Raw genomic sequence first — 17,438 nt, forward strand, 5'->3', positions numbered from 1 at the left:
GATAACTCACAGTTTTAGTAAATAAAATTGTAATTAATTAATACATTTATATATGCAATCATAATTATTAGGACCATAAATGTCATTAAAAATGTTAACTCATAGTTTTAGTAAATAAAATTGTAATTAATTAATATCATTTGTATTGAGTAATAGTCTTCTAGTCCCGCCGTTGCCAGGTTTTCAACATTGATCGAAAGAGATGTAAAAAAATTTTAAATCTTTTTTTAAGGGACAAAATATAATATATTATATATAAGACAGTACCTATAAACAAATAATAAAAAATTAATAAACATCAATAAAATTAAAAAGACTTAGCATATTATAAAATTGAACAAACAAAATAAATTTGTATCTTCTAACCCTCCTCAATCTTTCACAATCCAATTTATCAACAATTTTTTTAAATATATTTTATAATGTTTCAAAATTTATACCTACAAAAAAAATCAAGAATTAACAAATATTAATAAATATTGAAATCAAAGCATACAAAAATAAGGAGTTTATACCCTTCTTCTCTCATCATTGCCACCCATCATTTCTAAAATTAAGAATTAACAAATATTAGTAGTAAATAAGGCATACAAAAATAAGGAGTATGTACCCCTCTTCTGCCATCATTGTCACCCACCATTTCTCACGTATTTACTTTTAAACCAATTTTTTTACATTATGCCGTCGTTGCTGCCACCATCTCTCATGTATCTACTTTTAAATTAATATTTTTTATAACCAATGGTATAAGTAAATTATACTAATTTAGTGGTATGAGAAGTACCAATGATATAAGTAAATTATACTTGAGATTTAATGGCATGAGAAGTAAAGATTGTGATTTAGAGATTAACATGAAAAGTAAATATTGTGATTGAGATGAAATAACATAATAAAATGTAAATATTGTGTTTGAGATAAAATAGCATAATAAGGGAATCATATGTGAGATTCAATGACATGAGTTGTGATTGAGATGAAATAAGATAATAAGGATCGATTATTTATAAGGAGAATATAATACGTTTTATTAAAACTAATTAATGGATAAAAAAGGAGTTATTATAAGAAAACTAAATGTCAATAATTATATTTCCAAAACGAATGGAGTTATTGGACCATTTACGTGGTTATTATTATTTTTTTAAATGCAATATGAAATAAAACTGATGGAGAGTAATGACGTGGTTGATTTTCTTAAAATAATTAATAGATTAAAAATGACTTTATGATATGAAAACGGATAGTAACGGAGTAGTACGTTTTAATAAAACTAATTAATAGATAGAAAAGGAGTTATTATAAGAAAACTAAATGTCAATAATTATATTTCCAAAACGAATGGAGTTATTGGACCATTTACGTGGCTATTATTATTTTTTTAAATGCAATAATTATAATTGTCACACTAAATGTTAAAATATGGCTAAATAAAATATTATTAATCGTTACCAATCGTTAGTTGGTCCAGTGGTGATTGGCGCTGGACTTGGTAGGGAGAACCACGGTTCGATCCCCCGCAACTGCGATCGGGAGGGGGATGGAACCACTTGATGCCAGAACTCGCCCCCGAACCGGACTAAACCGGTGGTATAAAGCCAAAAAAAAAAAAATATTATTAATCGTTTATAATAATAGTTTGGATATTTTTTAAAAATTAATGACATTAGAAATATTTTTTTTATAAAATTAATTAATTAATGACTTAAAAAATGGTGAGATAATATTCCACAGTTTTTAAAAATATATATTTAGTAATAAAAAATTTGATAAAATTTTTGTTTTCTATTATAATATTAAAAATGTAATGATATAATTATATTATTAATATTATTATTATTATTATTACTTTTATTATTATTATTTTAATTATAATTATAATTATAATTATTCTGGTTATTATTATTATCATTATCATTATTATTTTTATTATTATTATTATTATTATTATTATTATTATTATTATTATTTTGTTTATTATTGTTATTATTATTATTATTATTATTTATTTTTAATGTAGAGATAAGTTAGTGGTTACAACAATGGTTTTAATAATATTGTTAAAAAAATTGGTATATAAAAATTGAAAAATTTAAGAACTTAAAAAAATGGTGAGATAATATTCCACAGTTTTAAAAAAAATATATTTAGTAATAAAATATTTGATTAAATTTTCGTTTTCTATTATAATATTAAAAATGTAATGATATAATTATATTATTATTATTATTATTTTGTTTATTATTATTTTTAATATTATTATTTTAATTATAATTATAATTATAATTATTCTAGTTATTATTATTATCATTATTATTTTTATGATTATTATCATTATTTTGTTTATTATTATTATTATTTATTTATTTTTAATGTTAGAGATAAATTAGTGGTTAGAACAATAGTTTTAATAATATTGTTAAAAAGAATTGGTATATAAAAATTGAAAATTTTAAAATTATGCCACATAGATTAGGGTTGTGTTTAAAGGTGCTAAAATCATGCCATATAAGCGTTAGGGTTTCAAGGTTGCCATCATGACAACCTTGGATTTAGATTAAGTAGATTTTATGAGTTAAAAGATTTTGATTGAATATTTGAAAGTAACAAACAAAATAGATTTTAAAAATATTTTTATAAAAAATCTTTAAAAATCACTATTAAAATAATAAAAGCGATTTTTTAAATTTTATAACAAACAAGTCAAAGTCTTATTAATAAAAACATAACTTTATTTTTGGGATATAATTAATAATAATATAACTTAGTATCCTTTTTCGAGGTTTGATTCTTGACTTCCAAGGATGAATATTTGTTAAGAATATAGACTGTCCAAATTTTGGTGCCTTTTTAGTTGACAACATTTTCCTTAGTATATTAATCCTAGTTCATTGATGACAACTAACATATTTCTTAACTTCATAGCAAATTTAAAATTAAGATTAAACATTAACAACAAAAATATCTTAAATGGTTTCAAGTGTTTAAATGATTTTTATAAGTTATGATAAAAATATTAAAATTAAAATTTGGCGTTTAGTCTTTCATAGATTTATTTTTAAGTATGAGTCTAACATTTTCGAAAGCATTGATCTTATTTTTAAGTATGAGTCTAACTTTTTTGTAAGTATGTTATTTTTGAATTCCAATTTTCCAAGGAGACGTGGGTTATATTCATTGACTCATTTTCTGCATTATCCTTGACTAAGACAAGTCACTTTCCATGTTTTTCTTTAGAGTGTTCATTGCTTCGGACAAATTCGAACAAAACTAGAATTCAAACCAAATCATGGTATTTGGGTCGGACATTTTCTTAGTTCGGAAAAAATCGAACCAAATCAATGAAACCCGATGTTAATTGGTCTGGACAACAAATCTCCAAAATTCTACCGGCGATCTCGTCCACCCAAACCAACCATATTAATTCATATAATTTATATGATAATTATCATAGAAACTAGTATAAGATATTCAATTTAAAGGAGAAAAAATTAAATGTTGTTTGTGACATTCACAACCTATATGGAGAAATGAAAATTTAAGAATTTGATATTATTATAGAAAATTAGTTGATGTAAATTAGATATTTCTTAAAAATATTTTTGCACATTTGTTTTAATGTATCCAATCAATTCAACCTAAACCAACCTGTTATTTTTCGGTTTGGTTTGGACTTTATCACAAAAATGCGCAAATCCAATCCAAACCAATTCATATATTTTTTATTTGTTTGGGCATCAGATTTTCTCGAAATCGAATCAAACCCTTATTTTCCTATCTTGAGCGAGTGGGGCATGTCGCGGGCGATGTCATCCCCTCGTGTGCGACATGATCATGTCTCACCTGAGAGACTTATAGTTTCACCATTACACATTCTCTCAAGCGCAAGGGCTTGGTAAAGGGCAAATTGCTTAATTGACTTTGCGTTAGTGAGCATAAACATGTGGGCAATGCACTCAGATAAGTCCACTTGATGAGACTTTATGTCCCTCAGGCGAGACATTTGGATGAGCCTGTTTGATAAGACTATAAGTCCCCCAAACGATTCGTTTAAATGAGTCTATCTGAGGAGACTCTAAGTCCCTCGGCGAGGTATTTAGATGAGCCTATCTGACGAAACTCTTAGTCGAGTCCCTAAGGCGAGACACTTTGGTGAGCCTGTCTGATGAGACCCTAAGTCTATTAGACAATGCGTTTATATGAATTTATTAGACTCTTAGTCAAGTCCCTCAAGCGAGACACTTGGATGAGCCTGTATAATGAGACTCTAAGTCGAGTATCTTACGTAAGACACTTGGATGAGCCTGTCTGATGAGACTCTAAGTCCCTCAGGCGAGAAGTTTATATGAGATTGTTTGATGAGACTCTTAGTCGAGTCCCTTAGGTGAGACGCTTGGATGAACCTGTCTGACGAGATTCTAAGTCCATCAGGCGAGACGTTTAGATGAGTCTGTCCAATAAGAATCTTAGTCAAATCCCTTAAGCAAGACACTTGGATGATCCATTCTAATGAAACTCTAAGTTAAGCACCTTAGGAGAGACACTTGGATGAGGTTGTCTGATGAGACTCTAAGTCCCTCAGGCAAGACGTTTAGATGAGCCTGTCTGACGAGACATTAAGTCCCTTAGGCGAGGCGTTTAGATGAGCATGTCTGGCGAGACTCCAAGTCCCTCTCACGAGGGGCTTATATGAGCTTGTTTGATTTCCGTTGTTGGCATTGTTCACGTGAGTTGCTAAAGTCACCACCTATTTACTTAAAGCAGTTAGAGCCGTGGTAAAAGCCGTGATAATTCTCTCAAGATCTACTTTGGTCACTGGTTGATCTCCAATGATTGATCAAGCTACAAAAAGAAATAGGAGAACCTACTCTGATGCAACCTGTCGCAGTCGAAAATATTACGGATTAGTAAACGCTAAACCTAAAATAAAAATACAGATTGCAAGCAACAAATCTGTCAAATAAAATTTAGGAACCCATGATAGAGAAAAGTACAAAATTTTATCATGATCAATTTACCATGTTAAATATAACTCTTAAAATTATACATATCAAACCACAACTAATTACATCATGACATTATGGATATATTTTTTAAAAGGTTAAATATATTTTTCGTTCATATAAATAACTTAAAATCAGATTTTAGTCTCTATAAAGCACCACAACGACAAAATAAAAATGTAATGGTATTAAGTTACATTACATATTTCTTAAACGTTGGCTATTTTGCAGGACATCTAGTAATATTTTGAGTACATCTAGTAATAACTGTAAGAAATTAATGCATACATGGTCTTCAAAGAGTGCAGTTATGCATAAGTTAAACCTTCAACTAATATTATGGCTACATACTGAGAATAACACAAACTAATATTATGGCAACCTTTTCAACTGTTTCAAGCATGAAGGTAATTAAGAATAAAATCAATTTGGTAGAGAAACTTGTAGTAAGATGTGAGACACAGACACTCTTTGGTGTTGTCATAGGCACAAAGGTGGTGGTATTATCACAATTTACAACTCCACAAAGGAAGCAGGGACCATAGCATTGTAAGAAGCTCTTGTAAGTATCATTGTCCTATAACATAAGAGGATTTTGTGAACATAATCTAATGGACTGAATGGAGACTTAGGCTGTAACAATTTTATTCAGGTGGAAATTGGGGCTAAAAGAAGAAGAGCATGAAAAAGATCACTAAATTTAGGGAGGTTTTGCAGTCAAGCAAACTGTTGACTTTAAATAATGTGGCATGATACGTGACGTGCTACGTTAGCTTCCGTTAGAGCAAATAGAGTGCATAAAACAAAATAGAGGGCGAAAAATTTTAGAAGGACAATTTGTTGAAAGAAAAATTTATAGAAACTAAAATTGAATAATAGAATATTTCTGAGAACCCCCGATATATTTAAACTTCTTTAAAATAGAGATTATATACATCACTAATATCAAACATTGATCTACTTCCTTTTATTTTTCTTTGGTACTTTTGTTTTTTCTATATGGGTTACATGATTGTATATTCAATACAAGCATATAACACACTTTGGTCATAAACCAAATCTATGAGAAAATTAGCCCATCTTGATCTTTTTTTCTTGTATTGACTCTATAATCGAACAGTTCAGCTCCAACACTATCATGGGAAGCGTTGGAGTTGTCTTCATTCTGCACAAAACTTAAACTGCACAAAACGTTTGTGGACATATTTCAGGAATATCATATACATAGGTTGGCAACTGAGAATCTGAGATAAAGTTGACAGCGTTTAACTTGTTTATTGAGACCGTGGACGGACAACTTCGTAAAGCTTGCGCATAAGCATCTCTTCTTCCACCTAACAACCAGAACTTCAAAACTTAGGAGATTCAAGTTTTTGTAGGTGTCATGTGATTTACTTGTTCGAAATTATAATCACCACAGAAAAGTATGACTCTAGTTATTTATTGAGTATTGATACACAACAAATAAAAGAAAAGAAACATGTCCTGTATACATTGTAGTATGAAGCAGCTTAGAGTTAGAGCAAAAAAACAACCATTATTTATAGGTTCTCCACTCAGCATTCGTTGAGTAAACATATTTGTAACTAAGGCAATGGAAAGATAACAAATGAAATCATAAACATATGTTAAAATGTGTCATAAACATATCATACAGAAGATATATCAGACAACTATATTAATAATCAAAATGAGAGAAACATTTACAGCAAGCGACTGGAATGAGGTGGTCTACTAGTTCCATGGAATAATGAAATTTACCACAAGCTTAGAATCATATTTCAAAGATAAATGAATCGCCTAATTGTGATATAAGCATCTCAATCTCGACCATAAGAGAAATCATACAAAGAGCCGATGAATCAATCAATGTGCAGAATTATAATGTTTCAAAAGATTGACATCGAATGAGCCAAAATTATGAGATGTTGAATTCTCATTCATGAAATAAAATCAGATTCTAAAAATATCATTTTTCTTGATACCATAGTTAGCTTTACAACATAGCCTTTTCTTAAACTAATAGACTAATAGGAGAATAAAGCAGGGAGTATTATGAAGCACAGACACCGGAAATATGACACGACACTGATACGTCGATACGGTCAATAATTTGAAAAAATGAATAAATCAAATGTAATCACAAATATCGGTGTCGGTTTCAGGCACGGACACTGACATAGACACACATTTTTTCAGAGGCGTCGATGAGTAATGCATAGGAGATATAAGAACCTGAAGTTTTTGCAATTCATGCAACATTGATCTGTATGCTTCCATAAGGACCTCATTCTGCTTATCCATATGCCTATTCACCAGAAACATAGAATAGAAAGCAATTTAAAAAATAGCTCATAGCAGAAAAATCACATTCCGAAAAACACGAAAAAAAATAGATAAGAGGTATACTTCAACAGCTCTCCCGAGTGTCTTGGGTCAAATTTTGCAGGCTCCATTGGTATACAATAATTGAAGAGCAAAACCTGAATTACCAAGGGAACAGTTTGGCTTAACATGCAATCATGCTGAAACTGTATATAATCAATGTGAAAATCTAATAAGAGACATTGGCATCTTACCAGAAATTACCGACACTGCCACGTAGACACCAATACTAACTTAAGAAGATGAATAAATTAAACATAATAAAAAATATTGTTGTCAGTTTCGGACACAAACACTCACACAAAAACGCATTTTTCAAAAGTGTCGGTGCTATATAGCTACACAGTTTCGGACACAAACACACCTTAATAAGGAAGAGGAACGAAGGCGACAAACATACACAACGCAAGGAGCAGGAGCGGTGTGGCTGGATGGCGACGCCGGATGCGATATCAGATGCAGAACAACTCAGGCTGGCCGTATCACGTTTTTAGGTTTAACCACTTTCGGTTGGTTCGCGCTTCTAATTCCATAGTTCTACTTACACTTTTAATACATTTTTTTAAACTATATTTTATTTATAATAAAAAGAAGATAAATTTAAAAAATGGAAAATACAAAATCAACAATATTTAGAAACATAATAAAAATATTAATAAATTTTGGTAATTTTTTTTCTTCTCAAAACCATATTTAATAAAAAAAGAAAGAGTATTAACTAAAAATGGATTATGGATATTTGTGGGTCAAACATAGGTGAACATTAGGCATTTTTGAATAATGGATCCAGTGGATCATTCAATTTCATCTTTTATTTTTTATTTATTTTTTTATCTTATTATTGGTGTATGCAATGAATATTCAAATAATTGAATATTCAAATAATAGAGTGAAAACTATATTTCATTCTATTCCATTAGGTTTTATTTCGTTATGTTCCGTTATATTTTATCAATCTGAACATAACCTATGAGGTTAGTTTAGGAAACTTACCTATTTTAATAGGAAAAAAGTTATTTGTTCATAATTTATGTGATTTAAAAGTTGAGTTGATATTCATTAGATAAGTCTTTTTTAAATTTTTGTACGTTTTTTGGGTATTGGGATACTCATTATTCAAATGGGTAGACCCGAATTTTTGTATATTTATTTTGACAAGTTCTATATTGCAAAATCCACTATCAAAGTTCTATAATAGGGCCAGACTATGAAAACACTGTGATTTCCTTACTTGTTATCCTCATCATATTGACTTGAGACTATGCATGACTTATAATAGCAATATAAGAGTTACACTGTAGTGTGGTCACTCTTGTTACACACATCTTCCTCTACCTCATCCAAAGCTAAAGCCTCTTTAGTTGTCTCATGTTCTAGGTTTGTTGCCTTTGAAACCAGTCTTGTCGACAAATGTGTTCATCAAGAGATTACTAAAATTGTTGAATTGTTCTATTTTGCTTCAAATGCCAATAGTTGAGCTTATAAATGAATCCAACTAAGCTTGATTTGGTTAGTTAGGTTTACCGATGTTGGATTATATTCAGCAACTAGGTCATTCAATGTTTGGATCATCAAGTTTGCATTAGAGATTAGTGATCCAGTCAACTTCATTTTATCAACAAGGTTCTTCATTTTTATAAGATACTGGTCGATCTTCATCTCTCATTTGAAACTATTGTGAAATACTAATTTGAGATAAATTGTTCTTAACTTTCTATATTACAATGCAACACTATATTACACAATGCAACACTATATTACAATATCAATAGTCGTGGATTTCCTTAGCCACCCTAAGAGATTTTTGCCACGAGCAATCCATTATTCATATTTTGGATTGACTTTCTTAGTTACAATGTCAAGGATCTTTGATTTCCTTAGCCACCCTAAGAGATTTTTGTGGGGTATGGGCTCCCTTCCTATGTGGAGAAAGACTCAAATATGAATAGTTCATTTGTCTCACTTATTTAAGTGGAGAGGATTAATTTAAAGTTGGAAAAGATAGAGAGGATATAAGGGTTCAAAAGAGAGAAAAGAGGAGAGAAACCTATTCCTATTTTTTTGCAACTAGTCTCACTAAATCAACGATCCCGGACTCCTTAACCATCAGATCGAGCTCAAATTTGGAGGGCAGATTCGCAACACCTGAATCTAACTATTGACCGTTCAAAATTTTAAAACAAGGTTTGAACTGAGAGATATCTGCTTCGCACTGAAGCTGCAGATTTTGGTAAAGTTTTTTTGATTCTTATTTGTAAAATAGTTTACTTTGTGATTTGTGGTTGCTAGCAGTAGTTTGTGAATCACTTTGAGACTTTCTTATACTTTTATTAGATTATAGTTGGACTATTTCTTTGGTCTAGATGACTCGTGATTTTTACTCTCATATTGAGAGATTTTCTTCGTTAAAATATTAGTTTTTTTGTGTGCATTTATTTGTTCGATTTTCTATCTTATTTTTATTGTTGATTTTCAAAGTTTTTATAAATGAGGAGAATATTACCTCCATTGCATATTAGTACGTTATTATATTTTAATTTCACATCAATTTTTGCCTAGAACAATCCATTATTCATATTTTAGAATGACTTTCTTAATTATATCATTTGTGGTGACAAAATTCTGCTCTTATTATGCAACTATCAAGTTTGCAACTTCTAATTAATGTATGAACTAGTGACTTCCATAGTAGATAGTTATGGAAGATTGGATCCAAAACCTTCAAGAAAGTGCTATGATACTAAGATAGAAATAGTGCATGATTAATTTATTTGTTTAACAAAATCCTTTTTTATACGCAATAAAGTTCCTATAATTAAGCTAGAAAACGTATATATAATATAACCCGCACAATAAAATGATTATTATTTTTTTTTTGAGAAACATAGAATTTCAAACAACATGGAGAAGCCTCAAATCGTGGCCAAATATAGACCAACTTTTGCAACATCCAATAACAATAATAATTAATAAATTTAAAAATTAGACACAGGGACAAATCTACAACACAAAAGTTATAAACAAATAAATTAATACATAACTTTATTTTCCACAATAATTTAAAATTCTATAACCCAACACTGTTCTTGGTTGGTTTCATTTCACAACAGAAATGGCAACTTTCTCAAATTTCAACTTCACATTATCTTCGAAGAATACTAAGTATCTGTCTGTGTTTCATGGATTCAGACACCAAAACCTAAATGGTTGTTTATTCCACAAATGTTTCCAATTTCAACCTCAGTCTATGTCTTCTAAGATGGTGTCAGGTACTTCAAACATAGCTTCTGATAACTATGTTGGAAGAAACACAACCAGAATTAATAGCAAGATTTACACAACCTTGGAATCTTGTCTTGTGATTCCACCACCTACGAACACCAAACCTAGGGCTATAATCAAATTCATTGGTGGTGCTTTCATTGGAGCTATTCCTCAACTTACTTATGGGTATTGTTATTTTCTTTCTTACCCTTTTGTTTTTTCAATGTAAAGTTTGATTCTTTTTCATTGAAGTTGTATAATTTTATACGTTTTTTTGTTGTTGTTGCAAATTGTAGCTATTTGGTTGAGTTATTGGCTAAGGAAGGGTTTCTGGTTGTTGTGGTGCCTTACAATGTGACATTTGATCATTCTCTAGCTGCTAAACAAGTGTATGAGAGATTTCATACTTGTTTGGATACAATCCTCACATCTGGGTTGCCTCAATTCAATTTGTCGCCTGCTCAGCTTGGAGATCTTCCTCTTTTCTCTGTTGGCCATAGGTATGTCCTTAGGTGGATTGTTTTGTTTAGTATGTAATACCGTGTCACAGATATTTTTGGATTGAAGATGTGTTTTGTGTCTGACACCAAACATGCAGTTGCATCCACTTATTTCATTTTTTTCAAATTATTAATGGTCGACGTGTTGGTGTATGTACTTGAAAAGTACACCCTAATTGTAGCTTCACTGACAGTGGAATCGGTAAAGCTCCGGTTATTGATGTTTATAGTCTGTAAATCCTTATCTGACTCAATGTTGAGTCGGCGAAACTGGTCAGATGAGGTCGGCCAGCCAATTTTGAGCTGGTCAAATAGTAAAGGGAGAGTGCTCATTCAATTGTAATGGCGAGCTCTTCTGTGGTTGTCAAGATCTCGATCTAGATCTTAAAATCTTAAGATTTTACGATCTCACTCACCCCCAACGATCCGGATCTTAAGTAGAATCGCGTGTTGTAGCCAAATTGTGAAAAAAACCTTGTAAAATCATTGATTTTGTGCAAACTTTGCCAGCTTCGGCCATGATTGGCCGTTTTCCGACCACCAACATTAAAAAGTGAGAAGGATGACAAGATGCGGAGGCTCAACAACTACGGTTCGGCGGAGATGAATGCGCGTCTTTTGAAATGAAGTTTTAGATTTAGGGTGAAGGGTTTGTTTTAACTACTTGACTTATGATAATCCTAGTAGTTGGCCAATTATGTCCCTAATGTCTAAACATTAACAAATGTTCAATAAAACATCAATCATATGTCTGAAGAATATGAAAAAGAGTCATTTTCTCACAAATACACTTGTCTACTAACATATATGAAGTAAAAATACTTAAAATATATGCTATTATATTTTCATTTTAGTAGGATCTTACGATTATTGTTGCGATCTTATGTTTTACGATCTTGTTATCCCCTCTCGATCTTACATAAACAATTGAGTAGGATCTTCCGATCTTAACTACGATTTTATATTTTACGATTTTGTTATTCTCTCCCAATCTTAGGTAAGATCTCGATCTTGACAACCTTATCCGACCATATTTGAGGGGGATCCAACCTCGCCCATCCCTTTTGGAGTAACCTCCAGGGTTCTGGTGAGTCCCCTCTTAGGGAGTTAAAGTTGAGGGGACTTGTGTTGTTATAGGTATAGCGGTACAATGTTATTGTAGTGTTTGATGTATGTGTCTGTGTCGGGGCTTTACCAATCTTATTGGAATTAAGGTCTAGTAACAGTTTTCCTTGTTTTTTGTTTTCAATTTGTAGCAATGGTGCACTTCTTCAAGTACTCATAGGAAGCTTATTTTCTGAGAAATTACCCAAGGTTCGGTTATTTTTCCTTATGCTAGAATACAACACAAGAGTGCATTTATCTATACACATAAAGGTTGTGGCATAATGCATATTTTAGTTTGTGGAAGTATAATGCATGTTATAAAGTTTTATTTTCTTTAATAAAACTTATATAGTTAATATCAATTCAAGGAATGTGATGAAAAGATATGTATCTCTTATGAAAGGCAAATGCTGTAATCGCTTACAACAACAGACCAGCGACAGAGGCGGTTCCTTACTTTGAGCAGGTATTAACAACTTTCACATTTGTTAAATGCTAATACTGTTAGTTATCCAAGAGACTTCATTACAGGCTACTTTAACAAAATGATTGATGTCCTGCAGTTGGGTCCTGCAGTCAGCCAGATGATGCCGGTTGTGGAAGCAAATCCTATTCTATCAATAGCTAGAAATGCACAAGGTACCCCTCAGTTTGCGCTCCTTTTGAAATTTTGCACACTTTGGCTTTTGGCTTTATAAACTATCTCACTCCTCCAACTACCAACGATTTGCAAAAAGAAGCTTTGTCGTCATTGCTAAATTTGTTAGATTACGAAACATATTAACTTTGCATCAGGCTCCTCTAAAGTTAGATTAACTATAAGGATTTATGTATCTATATTTGTATAATGATTATGCATGTCATCTTTAACCTGTGTAGGAGATGCATGGAAGATGATGCTGGATACTGTCGGATCAGTTCTGCAGGAAAGCGAGCAGGAAGTTCTGAATTCTTTAACTAAATTTGTTGATCAGCTGCCTTTAGTATTTAATGAGGTATAGTACTGTCGATTTTGGAGATTATATGATGCTATTTATTTCAATAAGTAACTGGTAGTATGTTGGTAGATACCAATCTTTTGGATAATAGGGATAGTAAATCCGGTAATTCCCCAAGTCTAAACCAAGAATAGCAAGTTGTTAACTTAAGAATACTACTCGATGATTAAGAATCAAAGGAGGATATGAGAGTTGAGAAAAAAAAAGAAGGTTTGTTGATCAATATTAGTATATCATTGCCGATGGTTACAACGGATATATAAATGTGATTTCATAGATAACTACCAGTAAGGTTGGAGCTTGAGATAAACACAATCTCCCACAGAAAACACACGGTCACTTCTGTGTTTATCAGCTTATTAGGTGAATGGGAGGTGGCCGGCCATACACAACCTCAAATGGAGTTGTGTGAATGGAAGAATGATAGTTAGTATTATACCACCATTCAGCTAAGGATAACCACTTATACCGTTGAGTAGGTTTGTCTGAACACATGCACCTCAAATAGGTTTCCAAGCATTTGTTGACCACCTCAGTTTGGCCATCGGACTGAGAGTAATAAGCAGAAGATTTATTCAAAGCTACACCATGCAGTATGAAAATTTCGTCCCAAAATGAGCTAAGAAAAATAGGGTCTTCGTCACTAGTTATAGACTCAGGTAAGTCATGGAGCTTGAATACATTGTCCAAAAATAATTGAGCAACATCTAGTGCAGTATAAGTGTGTGCCAATGCCATGAAATGAGTATATTTGCTAAACCTATCAACTACCACAAAGATAACCTGTTTCCATGCTGATGGAACTCCAAACTAGAGTAGGGATAGGCAATGGCTGTAATAAGCCTGGAGAAGCAGCTAAATCAGGTTTATTCTTCTGATATATTCCACTTTTTTCACATAATTGACAATGTCCTTTGTCATACCCTTCCAATAAACCAAAGATTTGACTCTACTTGCAGTGACATCTTACCAAAATGGCCTCCCACAACAGAGTCATGTAACCATTTAAGAATGGAAGCTATGATATCAAGATTAGAACCAAAACTACTAGTTTTCCCTTCTCAATTCTTCTCTAATCCAAGAAAACTTGGAGTGAGAATGAGGAGCGTGCAACTCTTGTATAATTGTTTTGAGATGAGGATCCATTTGCCAAGATAGCTTAATGGAGTCCAACAGATCTAGACTAGCATGCTCAGAAACAAAGGTAATAATTCTGCCCCAACTCTCCTTGATAAGGCATAAGCAGCCACATTTGATGACCCTTCCTTGCATTGGATTTCAAACTCAAAACCCAATAGCTTAGCCAACATATGTGTTAGAGGGAAAAGCTTGTGTCTAGCACAAGTGGTTGGCGTGCAGTGTGTGTTGTCAATTCTAGGTAATGAGTTTGATTCCTACTCATTACAAAAAGGGAAAACCTTGGAGATCAAAAAGGGAACCAGATCCATTTTGCCACCCCTACTTAAAACACACTCTTTTTTCAAGTTTATGGTTATATATGTATGTATATAATTTCTTCTTTATGTGTATATATATCAGGTTACACAAGGAGTCTCAGAGTTCAAACCGACACCATCAGAAAATCGTGACTGCTTTAAAACATCATACAATGTCAAACACACATTACTGGTTTGTCTGATGCCCTATATCTCAAAAAGTATAATTTTGATAGATGGATAGCATCGGCAAGTTCTGTCTGATTTTCTCTTTGTTTTCGTCTCTTTAGGTAAAATTCAATTCCGACACAATTGACGAGACAAATCTTCTCGAAGAAACACTCACGCCCCGTGTCGAGTCGTTTGGCGGAACGGTAGAAAAAGTAGAATTGAGTGGTAACCACATCACACCATGCATCCAGGTAAAACTTTTCTGCAAAATCCTTCATATAAAAGCCTTATATTTCACTTAATTTAAATTCTTGTCTTGCTTCTTTTTCATTGCTTGGTGGTTTGTTACACACTGAAATCAGGAACCAAGATGGCAAGTGGGTAAATTATATACTCCAGCAGATGCTGTTGCACAAAGGCTTAAATCTCTTTCTGTGAGTGATACTAGAATCCTTGCTAGAACCATTAGTGATTGGTTCAAACGTTTTGAGGATTGAAGTGCAAGTTAAGGAAGATTTGCATTGCATAATACAAACTTAAATGGTGTATATGTGCATTAATGATTCAAGAATGTAGAAAACAATCTTAGTGTAAGATAACAACCATTATTAAGATTGTACTTGTTGCCATTTACTTTCTTCCTTTATTGCATTTCTTTATATTCATTACTTATTCTATTTCTTTTTTATACATTCACTAGATTTACTTACTAGCCTTTAATTAGATTGTACTTGATGTAAAATTAAAAGGTTCAACTAAGAAACTTGACAATAAAAAAAAATAGTTTCGAACAATAGAATAATAAACGAATAGTGTAAACAAATTTATAATAAGAAAAAGATAAAACACGAGAATTTTGTTTATATTAGAATTAGAGTTTGACTTAATTTATTCTAACAAAATTGACTTTTAAAATGCGAGATATATAGTTTTTAGACTTTATCTTTAACCAATGTGGAAATTGAGTTTCTCCTAATACACCCCTCACGCTTAACACTATCGAATTGTCAATACGTGAGACTTGGTTTTTCTTATACACCCGTCATCCAACACTCTTGCACTTGGCGTGTGGATATAAACGGCGGGTGGTACGAATTGATAGGCTTTGACATGATAATAAAATTAGATTTTGATCTAATTTATCCCTACAAAACTGCATTATAAGGTGAGAGACGTCACTTAATATACTCTTTTCTTTTCAAGCTTTATCTTTTATCAATGTGGGATTTAAGATTTTTCCAATACACCACTCACGTCCAACATTATTGGGCTTGATTGTATGGTTAAATTATATTCAATCACAATTCTAAAATAATATTAGAGCCTATCGACCAGGCCACAGGCCACTGACCGTTTATATCCACACAACAAGTTCAATAGTGTCAGATGTGAGGGGATGTATTGAAAAAATCTCATGTCCCACAATAGTTACACATAGAGCTTGGAAATAGTTTATATTGAGTGGCACCACTCACCTTATAAGCCGATTTAGTTAGAATAAACTCTAATTCTAATAGTTTATCCAGTTCAACAAAACTGATCTTATTTGAGAAAATAGTATCTCTCTAATTCACTATACTTCTAATAACAGGTACACGAGATTACAAAGGAATTACAAGAAAATAGTCTCATAAGTTCACGAGAACAAACCCTTATTTTTTATTCAAGTGTTTCCAAATCTCTCAAATTCTTTACATATGAATCACATAAATCTAAGGTATTTAGAAATGTTTTTCAACCATGGTTCCAATGTCGCCGATTTTAAAGCTCTGCTGCACCGCCGACTTCTATCCAACCTAACCACTACTTTGCGGCTCCAACGTCCTTTTATCGTCTTTCTTACTGCTTTTCTAGCAATCTCAAAATTTGGTTTCTTTTTTTTCATCACTTGAGGTTTTAAGACATATTTCTACAATTCTCCACGTTGAGTTTAAATCTATGGTGATGATGCTTTATCCATCAACCTCCTTGTTGCTCTCTCCGATTTGAATCTTCACTCAACAACTTTTATTAAGTCCAAGCCACGCTTGGACCTTGATCTTGCCACTTGCATCCACTACCCTTTCCTGTTTTGGTGTGTTGGTGGAGGATATGAGGATCAAAACGGTCTAAAGGGAGGGGGGTTGAATTGACCATTCCGCTAAAAACCATTTTTAAAAAATTTCTTTTTATAAAACCAGATTTTTACAAATTGATGGGCAAATTACATGCTCTGAGGCCAATTGTTGATACCATAAAAGTATATTACAAACGAAAGCAAAAGATAACGACCATTTTATAAACCATACGATGAAATGGATATTACTGTTAACTCATATTAACAGTAATCACAATAATCATAATTCAATATTCACACAAAGCTCAAATTGAATTTCATTAACCGAATGACCAATCTAACAACAAGAATTCATACAACAATAATTGTGAGAGAGAATGTTCAAATGACTAGATCTATCATGACCTAAACTTTAATCAGAAAATCGCTATGAGTAGATAAATCCTAACATCGTGTTATCCTATGAAAGCAGTGCAAACCTAAGCATGCAAAACTATACCGAAAATTAAAGAAAGAGA

At 32.0% G+C, this 17,438-nt stretch overlaps 1 protein-coding gene and 1 long non-coding RNA gene across 2 annotated transcripts; one reads left to right on the forward strand and one right to left on the reverse strand.

Annotated features, from left to right (window-relative positions):
- Positions 1–5,568: 5,568 nt before the first annotated feature.
- On the reverse strand, positions 5,569–7,914 carry LOC131600536 (uncharacterized). The gene is made up of 5 exons (XR_009283176.1): positions 7,753–7,914; positions 7,583–7,621; positions 7,413–7,486; positions 7,239–7,311; positions 5,569–6,337 (listed from the first exon to the last, which is right to left on the reverse strand). It is a non-coding gene; the product is annotated as an uncharacterized LOC131600536 (long non-coding RNA).
- A 2,524-nt stretch (positions 7,915–10,438) lies between these two features.
- LOC131596360 (uncharacterized) lies at positions 10,439–15,536 on the forward strand. The gene is made up of 9 exons (XM_058868989.1): positions 10,439–10,838; positions 10,949–11,152; positions 12,409–12,466; positions 12,663–12,725; positions 12,823–12,898; positions 13,139–13,254; positions 14,797–14,886; positions 14,984–15,115; positions 15,227–15,536. Exons 1-9 carry the CDS (start codon positions 10,501–10,503, stop codon positions 15,359–15,361), a joined length of 1,212 nt encoding a protein of 403 aa, XP_058724972.1. The 5' UTR covers positions 10,439–10,500; the 3' UTR covers positions 15,362–15,536.
- The last annotated feature ends 1,902 nt before the right edge of the window (positions 15,537–17,438 follow it).

Source organism: Vicia villosa, linkage group LG4, assembly GCF_029867415.1.
Source record: "Vicia villosa cultivar HV-30 ecotype Madison, WI linkage group LG4, Vvil1.0, whole genome shotgun sequence".
Classification (NCBI taxonomy): Eukaryota; Viridiplantae; Streptophyta; class Magnoliopsida; order Fabales; family Fabaceae; genus Vicia; species Vicia villosa.

Bases quoted from the DNA above. Each gene is read 5' to 3' on its own strand.
- LOC131596360 (XM_058868989.1), top strand. From the start codon at position 10,501: ATGGCAACTTTCTCAAATTTCAACTTCACATTATCTTCGAAGAATACT. The intron at 10,839-10,948 runs GTATTGTTATTT...TGCAAATTGTAG, and splicing joins ATTCCTCAACTTACTTATGG to CTATTTGGTTGAGTTATTGG. The intron at 13,255-14,796 runs GTATAGTACTGT...TATATATATCAG, and splicing joins TGCCTTTAGTATTTAATGAG to GTTACACAAGGAGTCTCAGA.